This window comes from Tachysurus fulvidraco, chromosome 17, assembly GCF_022655615.1.
Source record: "Tachysurus fulvidraco isolate hzauxx_2018 chromosome 17, HZAU_PFXX_2.0, whole genome shotgun sequence".
Taxonomy (NCBI): domain Eukaryota; kingdom Metazoa; phylum Chordata; class Actinopteri; order Siluriformes; family Bagridae; genus Tachysurus; species Tachysurus fulvidraco.
This window is the reverse complement of record NC_062534.1, coordinates 25,771,697-25,784,196: the sequence shown is the minus strand read 5'-3', so window position 1 is coordinate 25,784,196 and position 12,500 is coordinate 25,771,697. Positions and strand designations below refer to the sequence as shown.

Below are 12,500 nucleotides of genomic sequence, written 5' to 3'. Positions count from 1 at the left end.
TGTTAATATAGGATCAGCTTTCCAGCGCTGGAGAGAACTGAAGGAGCAGGAAGTTGGCCACATATTCACAGGTTGGAGTTTCCCGAGTCAATAACTCCTGAGCTAAACGCTGTTACTACACAAATAACACCTCTTTTCTATCGTAGTAATGTAGAGAGGCAGCTACAACCGCGTTTTGTGTAGTAACAGCGTTTAGCTCAGGAGTTATCGACTCGGGAAACTCCCACCTGTGAATATGTGGCCGACTTTACTTAAGACGCCGAGGCGCTTTTTTCCTTCTCGATAGGTGAGTAACGTTGGTTTTGCTTTGTTACACAGAACTAATATATGCCTTTGTCCTTTACATCATTATGCTTGTGTGGCATTTTTGCTTGTTTGTTTATCTACAATCGTATTGTTCTTCCCTTCAGCTATGATAAAGACACGTTTCTTTCTGTCAGTCGCCCGGGTTACGTATGTATGTGTGGGCGGAGCTATCGATACAGGGGTGGGACCCGTTTGGGTTAGGGGCGTGTTTGTTTTGGTGATTTTATATGTCGACATTGGCTTTCAAACAACGGAGACCTCACCTTTAATGCTGCACAATAAAGGCTACAAACTGAAGCTGAATAATGTTTGTGCTCTGAGCATGAAAGTTTTATATAGAGAACCTGCTGCCTGCTGCTGTCTCACACAGGACTCAGTGTAGGAAGAGTACAGAGCAGCTGGGATCTTCTCTGCCCTACACACACACACACACACACACACACACACACACACACACACCTGTATGTAATATACAGATACTGTACTGTAATATAATAACTAATATGATTTATCTGCAGTAAATATTTAATTAGCAAATGATTCAATCTTTTTGAGTATTTTTGCTCAGTACCAACATCCACTGACTCTTAGTTGTTTTTGTCTTGTTAGTATTAAATACACAAATTAATTCTCCTGCTTCTTACAGAGAGACATTCACTCCCCTGATGTTCAGAGGCAATCAGTGAGTCAGTGTCTGAGTCATTCAATGACAGATTCACCATCATTCATATAGATTTGAATATTTTGTACATACACCCAGTAAACACACCAAGTCTAGGCTTTGTATTATATCTTAGAGCAAATCCTGTCTTATTAATTATCTTCTTATAACAATGTCTAATGGAAAAAAACAACGCAATGCTGATATTTAATCACTGGGAAATGTGATGAAAGATTGTATGCATGTTTATGTGTGTGTGTGTGTGTGTGTGTGTAAAACCCACTTCTTGAGTGCCTCGATGAAAGCCATGTGATTATCAGGTTTCTCGGGAAGCTGTAAAAAAGTCAAGAGACACTGACACAGATGCACAAAATGTGGATGTGTGTGTGTGTGTGTATGCGTGTGTGTGTGTGTGTGTGTGTGCCTCACCTTGCGTGGTGTCAACAGAACAGGAAGAAATCGTGACAGGAAATACGGCCGTCTGAATATACTGAACACACACACACACACACACACACACACACACACACTACTGATTAGATACACACACAAACTGTATTTAATGTGTGTGTTGTTATCTGCCTATACCTGGCTTCCATCACAGTGGCTGAGATCCTCCCAGTGTTTTGAAAGAACGCTACAGCTTTCTCTACGTCTTGCTGGGCAACACACTCTGGCTACACACAAACACACAGGCACATATTCAAAACATCACACACAGATTCATATACACACAGGAGAGGTGAGTTGGTCCACAGCACCAGTCTAACCCTGTGGCAGTGGATCTCCTACTATCTGGCATTGAGACCCAAACAGTGCAGACATTTCTCAGCCTCAGCACTGGAGCCCCAGGGGTTGTATCCTGTTGTGTACACACCCTCGTTGTATGTTTATGAATGTGTGGCCACTTCCAATCCTAAAACCATAGTAAAGTTTCCTGAGGACAGTGTTGTGCAGACCTACATGAAGGAGACTAAAATCCTGAAGAACTTGTGCCAGGAAAACAATCTCCTCCTGGATGGCAGTTAACACATTAAAGGGACTAAACTGCTATCTAACATGCAAACAAACTCTATTTTTCGTCTTAAAAAGCATTTTAATGTGTGTGCGATATAATGTAAATTTCATTTAGAGATGTCTGCCAGCAGGGGGCACTTCACTTACCTTAACCTCAGTCGCAGCCCCCGAGACCACCTCATACATCCCCATCTGTTCAACAGAAACCTACACAAACACACAATACTACTACAGTGAGAAAAAAGTCTGTAACGTAGCAGTGCTGTTTCCTTCTTACAGAACATGAAGTGGGTGGAGCTAGAATTAGTGCAGACCTCTGATTGGCCAAATGTTACAGAGTTTAATCTTAGAGACGATGCTAATTTGCATCCCAAATCACAAACATGTAAATTTACATGACCTTTGTGTGTGTGTGTGAGAGAGTGTGTGTCTGTGCAAGTGTGAGTGTGTGTGCAAGAGTGTGTGAGTCTGTGTGTGAGTCTGTGTGAGAGTCTGTGTGAGAGTCTGTGTGAGAGTCTGTGTGAGAGTCTGTGTGAGAGTCTGTGTGAGAGTCTGTGTGAGAGTCTGTGTGAGAGTCTGTGTGAGACAGTGTGAGACAGTGTGTGTGAGACACAGTGTGAAACACAGTATGTGAGAGTGTGTGAGAGTGTGAGTGAGACAGTGTGTGAGTGAGACAGTGTGTGAGTGAGACAGTGTGTGAGTGAGACAGTGTGTGAGTGAGACAGTGTGTGAGTGAGACAGTGTGTGCCACCTTGAGGTCAGAGAGACGTGTCCTGGTCAGAGAGATAAACTCCTGCAAGAGAGAGCGGTGTTTCCCTGGAACATAGGGTGGGTACAGGACATGGACCTACACACACACACACACACACACACACACACACACACACACACACGCACACACACATGCACACACACACACGCACAAAGTGGATTGTGTGCTCAGTCTAAATGCACTTTAAAACACGCAGACATTGTTCTGTTGTTACCTTTAGGTACTGTGGGGGGTCAAAGGGCACAAGGTCAGACAGGAACTTCAACAGGAACACTAGTGACTTCTTACTGTTACCGTGGTAACCACTTGGCCCACCAAAAGAGATCTGAAGTGGCAAAATCAAAATGTTTAGCAAACATACAGACACAGAGATACACAAACACACAGAGATACACAAACACACAGAGATACACAAACACACAGAGATACACAAACACACAGTGACACACAAACACAGAGAGAGATACACAAACACACAGTGACACACAAACACAGAGAGAGATACACAAACACACAGTGACACACAAACACACAGTGACACACAAACACAGAGAGAGATACACAAACACACAGTGACACACAAACACAGAGAGAGATACACAAACACACAGTGACACACAAACACAGAGAGAGATACACAAACACACACTGAGATAAAGATACACAAACACACAGAGATAGAGATACACAAACACACACAGATATAGAGATATACACAAACACACAGATACACAAACACAGAGAGAGAGATACACAAACACACACAGAGATAGAGATACACAAACACACAGAGAGAGAGAGATACACAAACACACAGATACACAAACACACAGAGATAGAGATACACAAACACACACAGAGATAGAGATACACAAACACACAGATACACAAACACACAGAGATAGAGATACACAAACACACACAGAGATAGAGATACACAAACACACAGATACACAAACACACAGATACACAAACACACAGAAATAAAGATACACAAACACACACAGAGATAGAGATATACACAAACACACAGATACACAAACACACAGAGAGAGAGATACACAAACACACAGATACACAAACACACACAGAGATAGAGATACACAAACACACAGAGATAGAGATACACAAACACACACAGAGATAGAGATACACAAACACACAGATACACAAACACACAGATACACAAACACACACAGAGATAGAGATACACAAACACACACAGAGATAGAGATACACAAACACACACAGAGATAGAGATACACAAACACACACAGAGATAGAGATACACAAACACACACAGAGATAGAGATATACACAAACACACAGATACACAAACACACAGAGATAGAGATACACAAACACACACAGAGATAGAGATACACAAACACACACAGAGATAGAGATACACAAACACACACAGAGATAGAGATACACAAACACACACAGAGATAGAGATACACAAACACACACAGAGATAGAGATACACAAACACACACAGAGATAGAGATATACACAAACACACAGATACACAAACACACACAGAGATAGAGATACACAAACACACAGATACACAAACACACACAGAGATAGAGATACACAAACACACACAGAGATAGAGATACACAAACACACACAGAGATAGAGATACACAAACACACACAGAGATAGAGATACACAAACACACACAGAGATACACAAACACACACAGAGATACACAAACACACACAGAGATACACAAACACACACAGAGAGAGATACACAAACACACACAGAGATACACAAACACACACAGAGATACACAAACACACACAGAGAGAGATACACAAACACACACAGAGAGAGATACACAAACACACACAGAGATACACAAACAAACACAGAGAGAGATACACAAACACACACAGAGATAGCGATACACACCTTGAACCAGTCGCTGTAGGAGAGAAAAATGGCAGGACCCTCTAGTGCCCCTTGTCGAGCTAACAGAAAGGCTGTGATCATTTTCTCCAAATCGTAGCAGTGAAACGCCGAGCTCAGCAGCTGGGACAACAACTCTATACACACCGCAGAGACACTATCAGTTACACCAACACAAATACATGTGTGTACCCGTGGACAGGTGTGTGTGTGTGTGTGTGTGTGTGTGTATACCTTTGAGGCAAGCCTGCATGTGTGAGTGATACACCAACAGTGTTGAAATGCAGGTCAGAACATTCTTCCAGTTCACTTCCAGAGTCTCTAATATCCGCTGCAGGTGTGAACACACCTCCTCCATACTGAACACCACACACACCTGAGCAAATGTAGTGTTAAATGCATCAACTTCAACAACAGCAGCTACTTTATTCCTCTGAACAGAGAACAGCACCGAGGCATCGGATGGATCGAAGACTCTTCGTCTGTATGAATAAGCAACATAAATGTAGAATAAATCTTTACCTTACAAAATAATGACGTCATCAACGGAGACGTTTTAGCAAAACTCCACTGACTCTGCATAGCTATGGCGTCTGACACTAAACACACACACACACAGGTGAAGCGCAATAGTAACACAACCACAAACACACACACAACAGATAAAAGTTCTCTATACCTTTGAGACGGGGCTGATGTGTGAGAGTGTGTGTGAGTGTGTGTGTAAAAAAACGGCACACAGCATCTTCAGACACGGACACAGCAAACACAGACGTCCTGAACACACCAAGCCTGTTTAACACATACATGTCCATCAGTCTCAGTAAAGGAGGTATGGCCTGTGTTTTCTGTGTTTAACACTGACATGTGAGTATTGTGCTTTTACATTTACACTGTTATTCACTTACCAAACTGCTGCAGCTGGTAGATGTTTTGAGAATTCTGTAGTGTGTGTGATGTGTGTGGGGTCTGCTGTGTGTGTGGTGTCTGCGGTGTGTGTGGTGTCTGCGGTGTGTGAGGGGTCTGCGGTGTGTGAGGGGTCTGCGGTGTGTGAGGGGTCTGCGGTGTGTGAGGGGTCTGCGGTGTGTGAGGGGTCTGCGGTGTGTGTGTTTTCTATTGAATCCAAGAGCCCTGCAGAGGGAACAAAAGAAGTCAGTTACAGAGACATGGTGCTACAGTTACACCACGGTCACAACAAGAAGAATGATTAGTAGGTTAGTTAGGATAGGTTAGTTAGGATAGGTTAGTTAGGATAGGTTAGTTAATGTGATAAGATTTATTATACTCCTTAATATCATAATGTACATTTGTGCAATTCATCATATAATTATCATAAAATCCAAAGTAAAGATTGTGAGATGTTGAAAATGTACTCAGTAAATAAGTACAGCTACTAAGTGAATGGGGTGTGTGGAGGGGTGTGTGGATGGATGGATGTGTGGATGGATGGATGTGTGGATGGATGTGTTTGATGGATGTGTTTGATGGATGTGTTTGATGGATGTTTACTCACAGGAGTGCATACTGTCCAACACTGCACAGCAGGAGTGAGACACACCGGAGTCCTGTGCATTCTCAAATCCAAGACGGACCAACACACACACCACAGCTTAAACACACACAGACAAACATGTGACAGTTAACGATCTCTTACACAAACACCTTTAATGATTAAGAGTGACACAGTGTGAGATTTACTGGAGAGAATGTGATGACGCATGACTCCCTCTTCCTCCGTCACTCTGCATTCACACAGCGACTGTAACTGAGACGCTAACCACACATGTACCCCAGCCTCACTGGGGACACACACACACACACACACACACACACACACACAGAACAAAATCTCTGTCATTATGATAATGCTTTGCTGTTACTATGACAACTGGTCTGTGTGTGTGTGTGTGTGTGTGTGTGTGTATATACCTAGTCAGAATGTATTGCAGTGGAAGTAGCTCCTCAGTGTGCAGACGATACACCACTTCCAGCACAGGCTAAGTGTGAACACAACAGGTTACATAGCCTGATCACACTCTGTACAGACACACACACACACACACACACACACACACACACCAACCTGGCTTTTCCAGTACTCCTGCCAAAACAGTTTGGGACTAAACACTCCCACGTTTAACAGCTCTTGAGCTGCACATAACAGCATGATGAGCTCAGCCTGCAGTGGAAACACACACACATTAAAGTTTAGTTTAATTGGCTTCACACAGCTCACACTCTTATGAACCACACACAGGTGTAAAATAGTCAGCATACTGCATACATATGGATATCGTGATGTGTAAGGGGGTGTGGCCTGTGTGACACACCCTGTGGGCGGAGTCCAACATGGCAGTGACTGTGTCTCCCTGCAAAGCTTTAAGTCTCTCCATCAGCATCCTGACGGACAGTACAGAGACAGGTACACACATCTCCTCCGCTTGTCTGCGCAGCTCACACTCTGTGTGCACACACACACACACACACACACACACACTACTACATTGACCACCTTACTATTTTAACTGCACTTGTTTGTAAAATTCAATAAATAAAGTATGGCTCTGCAGTGACCACACACCATATTAAACATACCACTGTAATAAACACTTGTTGTGTAATAAATCATTACATTTGTGTTGAGATTAATTAACACTTCTTACTTACCCAGAACACTACTTCTGATCTCTCCCAGACGGAGCTTACAGGTGTGTGTGTTGCCTCCTGTACCTGCCTGTGGACACCACACAAACATCACTATGTAGTGCACAAACACAGAGCTGATTCAAGACATCTGACTGACTCACTGACTGATTCACTGACTGACTGACTCACTGACTGATTCACTGACTGATTCACTGACTGACTGACTCACTGACTGACTGATTCACTGACTGACTGATTCACTGACTGATTCACTGACTGACTGATTCACTGACTGACTGATTCACTGACTGACTGATTCACTGACTGACTGATTCACTGACTGACTGATTCACTGACTGACTGATTCACTGACTGAGTGGAACAGAAAGACAGTCCCTGGGGAATCACATAGAGTTAACCATCGAATGTCTGACAATAATAAACACACACTCACTGACTGACTCACTGACTGATTCACTGACTCACTGACTGACAATAATAAACACACACTCACTGACTGACTCACTGACTCACTGACTGACAATAATAAACACACACTCACTGACTGACTCACTGACTGACTCACTGACAATAATAAACACACACTCACTGACTGACTCACTGACTGACTCACTGACAATAATAAACACACACTCACTGATGTTTCCTGCAGGAGAGCCGAGATGTTCTGGTTACTGTTTATTAGGTTTATGGAAGCTTCCTGAAGTTCACTTCGACTCTGAAGCCTCCGCTTTCTACTGAGCCGGGCCGCTAACACACGCACGCACACACACACACACACACACACACACACACACACACACACACACACACACACACACACAATTACACACACAATTACACACACAGACACAGACACACACACAGACAGACACAGACACAGACAGACACACACACATACATACAGACACACAGACACACACACAGACACACACACACACACACACACACACACACACACACACAGACAGAGAGAGAGAGATTATCTCAGTACATTAGCTAACACCTGAGGAGAATGAAGACTCAGGTTTCATCTGTAAATAATGAGTGTTTATATGTTTACCAATGATGGAGGTGAAGCTCCTTTTCTGTGTGGACTGTAACAGACCCCAGTCCTCCATTATAGATGTGATTACAGCCAAACTCTGAGATTATCATGAGTTATTTGTCCTGTCAGCTCTGTGCACGAGCCCGCTACACAGGCTGCATCCTAAACCCACTTTATTCCGTAACTAAGTGCACTACAAAGGGCGCACACGAGTGTCGCTGTAGTGCACTACATATAAAAAACACCTAGGTTTGACATACAACCATTGGTCCACTCGCGCAAACTTCCTCCTCCCGCGCTTTCCTCTTAACGCTCTAATTGGCTCGGAGATGAGGCCGGCTATCCAATCCACAGCGAAGTTAAAGAAAAGCCCCGCCCACGGGATGCGTGACCACCGGAGTTGCCACGTTGGTGAAAAAGTCACCTGATAAAATAGGAGAAGGATCTGTTTTAATTGTGTTGGGATTAAAAATGAATAAAATAAACAACCGGTGTGTTTTATAACAGATCACGTCAGAAGATAATAAACATGTCATATGTTCACGTCAGTGTACTTAATCCTAACCTCTGTGTTTCATTAGGAGACTGTGTGTGTGTGTGTGTGTGTGTGTGTGTGTGTGTGTGTGTGTGTGTGTGTGTGTGTGTGTGTGTGTGTGTGTCTGTCTGTCTGTCTGTCTGTCTGTCTGTCTGTCTGTCTGTGTCTGTGTCTGTGTGTGTGTGTGTGTGTGAGAGAGAGAGAGAGAGAGAGAGAGAGAGAGGTGTGAGTGTGTGTGTGTGTGAGTCTGAGTGTGTGAGTGTGTGAGTGTGAGTCAGCATTGACACGCAGATCGATAAACGCCCGGAACGTCACAGCTCATATTGTGTTTCAGTGGGATATAAACACAGAACACAGCAGTGTGTGCACCATAACACATCCCTGTGAATACTCCTTTATGGGCCTTTATGTGGTGTATTGTATCTCCAAAAGAGATATTACCCTGTGTGTGTGTGTGTGTGTGTGTGTGTGTGTGTGTGTGTGTGTGTGTGTGTGTGTGTGTGTGTGTGTGTGTGTCTGTGTCTGTGTGTGTGTGTGTGTGTGTGTGTGTGTATGTATATGTGTGTGTGTGTGCGTGTGTGTGAGAAAGAGAGAGAGTGTGTGTTATTGTATGTTTGTGTGTATGTTTGTGTATGTGTGTGTGTGTTATTGTATGTTTGAGAGTGTGTGTGTGTGTGTGTGTGTGTTACATTTATAGTAATAAAAGCAACTCATTAAATATTCATGATGCTTCTCATTAATATTAATACACATTCCTCTCACTATAAGGAGATTCAGTGGGAAGAGATCCATCACACTGCAGGCTGTCACTCCATCAGTCTCTCACTCGTCTTTATTCTCTCACTCGTCTTTATTCTCTCACTCATCTTTATTCTCTCACTCGTCTTTATTCTCTCACTCATCTTCATTCTCTCACTCATCTTTATTCTCTCTTTATTTTAGTCAGACATAAAATCTCAAGTAGAAACTTCTCTGTCCTGAAGATGTGGAGAACTTCAATTTCCAGCTTCACCACACACACACACACACACATACACACACTCACTCACACACACACACACACACACACACACACACACACACAGGAGACTCCTTCACCACATACACACACACACACACACACACACACACACACACACACACACACACACACAGGAGATTCCTTCACCACACACACACACATACACACACACACAAACACACACAGGAGACTCCTTCACCACATCATACACACACACACATACACACTGAGTCTCCTTCCATTATTATTATTATTATTATTATTATTATTATTATTATTATTATTGTACATTTGTCAGAAAAACAGTCATTCTGAATGCTAGCTAATAATATAGCTGACAGTCTGATACACATCTGATGTGTAAAACACTCATCAGACATCTGGAGAGTTTGTGAGTCGCTTCACAGCACCAATGTTTATGAAGGTACTCATGAGCGCTAAGCTAGCCGTCAGTGCTAAGTGTGATTACAGTCCAAGTGTGAGTCATTTCTTAGCATTTTACTAACACAGCTTAGAGAAATGTTGATGATTTGAATACAGTAATTCTCTCTTGATTCCAACATCACTGTTCCTCCACATAACCTGCAGTGAAGACACACTCCTAAAGTACGAGATGTTTAGCCTCATCTTCTGCTAGCTTGTGTTCTTTTGCGTTCATAAGATCTAGTTGCTCAGCAAAAGTGTTCTTACACTTTAGCCACAAAATGATGGGGTCCTGCCAAAGTTTGAGTTTTGTGTCAAGGTCAGAAATCTTACACATTCCTTCTGAACACACAACAACACCCACTTCAGGGAAATGAAAGGAGCTGAAAAGAGAGTGATGGTGGACATTAAAGTGCCCCATGGTTTGGTATACGTTCATCATTTTGTCTGAACATCATCAACTTTTCTTTCAGCCACAGACTTTTGTTTATCACGAGTCTGAAGGGTTCAAGTTTGGTCACACACTGTAAACAATACACATAAAGCTGTGTGTGTGTGTGTGTGTGTGTGTGTGTGTGTGTGTATGTGTGTGTGTGTGTGTGTGTGTATGTGTGTGTGTGTGTGCTTTTCGGTAACAGAACATTCAGTCATTTCCTGTAGTTGCACAGCTAAATGATTAGCCGCAGGGCTGTGATTGGCTACTCGCCAGACCAACTGTTGACATCACAACGGAAAATATTTCCAAATTCTGTGTGTGTGTGTGTGTGTGTGTGTGTGTGTGTGTGTGTGTGTGTGTGTGTGTGTGTGTGTGTGTGTGTGTGTGTGTGTGTGTGTGTGTGTGAGAGAGAGAGAAAGCGTGTGGGTGAGAGAGAGAGACAGAGAGAGAATGAGTCAATGTCAATAAATACTCGTTCCTGACACAAGCAGAAGAAATACATACAGATGTTGAGATAAACAGAAGGTAGTGAGTTAAACTCTCAGATGTGAGACAAGCTTTGTGTTGTGTTGTGTTGTGTTGTGTTGTGTTGTGTTGTGTTGTGTTTTAGTGACTGATTGTTCGAGCATTGCTTCGTAGTGTCTTGTTTTTCAAGTCATATTAGTGCACGATGCTACAGAATCATCATCATGTGACACTCGGCCTTGATTATGAAGCTGAATACAAACAGATTTATTAACAAACTGTTTCATATACAAACATTTAAACAAAATTATGGATCAAAACTGAAGTTTTCTGAAGTTTTCAGTTGATAACAGACGCCTTTATTCAGAGACACTTACAGAAGAGCTTTGGGTCTCGATCAGAAGCACATCCTCATGTTTGATCAGTAGATCACTAGGTGCTCATGTTGGATCACTGGATTCTGATAGTTCACTAGATCACTAGATGCTCATGTTACTTACTAGATCACAGACTAAGAGCTTCGTTCAGAACATTTAGCAAAAATCAGTCACTTTATTTTTATGAGCTTTAATTAAAGGGAATAAAAAAGTGAGCTGACTCACCCGCATAAATTAAGATAAAATAAAATTAATCAAGGGGGTCACGGTGGCTTAGTGGTTAGCACGTTCGCCTCACACCTCCAGGGTTGTGGGTTTGATTCCCACCTCCAACTTGTGTGTGTGGAGTTTGCATGTTCTCCCCGTGCCTCGGGGGTTTCCTCCGGGTACTCCGGTTTCCTCCCCCGGTCCAAAGACATGCATGGTAGGTTGATTGGCATCTCTGGAAAATTGTCCGTAGTGTGTGAGTGTGTGTGTGTGTGAATGAGAGTGTGTGTGTGCCCTGTGATGGGTTGGCACTCCGTCCAGGGTGTATCCTGCCTCGATGCCCGATGACGCCTGAGATAGGCACAGGCTCCCCGTGACCCGAGGTAGTTCGGATAAGCGGTAGAAGATGAATGAGAAAAATTAATCATTCAGTTCACAAGCAGAGAACAAGTATGTCAGTCTCTCTGTGTCTGTGTCAGTCTGTCTGTGTGTCTGTCTGTGAGTCAGTCTGTCTGTGTGTCTGTCTGTGAGTCAGTCTGTCTGTGTGTCTGTGAGTCAGTCTGTGTGTGTGTCTGTCTGTGAGTCAGTCTGTCTGTGTGTCTGTGAGTCAGTCTGTGTGTGTGTCTGTCTGTGAGTCAGTCTGTC

General features: G+C 43.1%; 1 protein-coding gene across 4 annotated transcripts in view; it reads right to left on the bottom strand.

Annotated features, from left to right (window-relative positions):
* LOC113651932 (Fanconi anemia group A protein) overlaps window positions 1–8,588 on the bottom strand; it is an 18,571-nt gene extending 9,983 nt beyond the window's left edge. For 2 of the 4 annotated variants that reach the window (XR_007138302.1, XM_047802457.1), the window contains exons 1-20: window positions 8,407–8,588; window positions 7,981–8,093; window positions 7,344–7,410; window positions 7,007–7,137; window positions 6,760–6,855; window positions 6,606–6,673; window positions 6,375–6,475; window positions 6,190–6,285; window positions 5,585–5,807; window positions 5,356–5,468; window positions 5,199–5,275; window positions 4,911–5,052; window positions 4,680–4,813; window positions 2,971–3,081; window positions 2,736–2,831; window positions 2,132–2,191; window positions 1,556–1,644; window positions 1,397–1,457; window positions 1,251–1,300; window positions 651–721 (exon numbers count right to left, since the gene is read on the bottom strand). Coding sequence is in view for 3 of the 4 variants with exons in the window: in XM_047802457.1 (XP_047658413.1) it covers window positions 651–721; window positions 1,251–1,300; window positions 1,397–1,457; window positions 1,556–1,644; window positions 2,132–2,191; window positions 2,736–2,831; window positions 2,971–3,081; window positions 4,680–4,813; window positions 4,911–5,052; window positions 5,199–5,275; window positions 5,356–5,468; window positions 5,585–5,807; window positions 6,190–6,285; window positions 6,375–6,475; window positions 6,606–6,673; window positions 6,760–6,855; window positions 7,007–7,137; window positions 7,344–7,410; window positions 7,981–8,093; window positions 8,407–8,464 (1,957 nt within the window). In the remaining variant the exon portion in view is untranslated. Of the gene's footprint in view, window positions 1–650; window positions 722–1,250; window positions 1,301–1,396; window positions 1,458–1,555; window positions 1,645–2,131; window positions 2,192–2,735; window positions 2,832–2,970; window positions 3,082–4,679; window positions 4,814–4,910; window positions 5,053–5,198; window positions 5,276–5,355; window positions 5,469–5,584; window positions 5,808–6,189; window positions 6,286–6,374; window positions 6,476–6,605; window positions 6,674–6,759; window positions 6,856–6,960; window positions 7,138–7,343; window positions 7,411–7,980; window positions 8,094–8,406 lie in introns of those variants that run through there. The other 2 variants (XM_047802456.1, XM_047802458.1) reach the window with 2 other exon arrangements.
* Window positions 8,589–12,500: the final 3,912 nt, after the last annotated feature.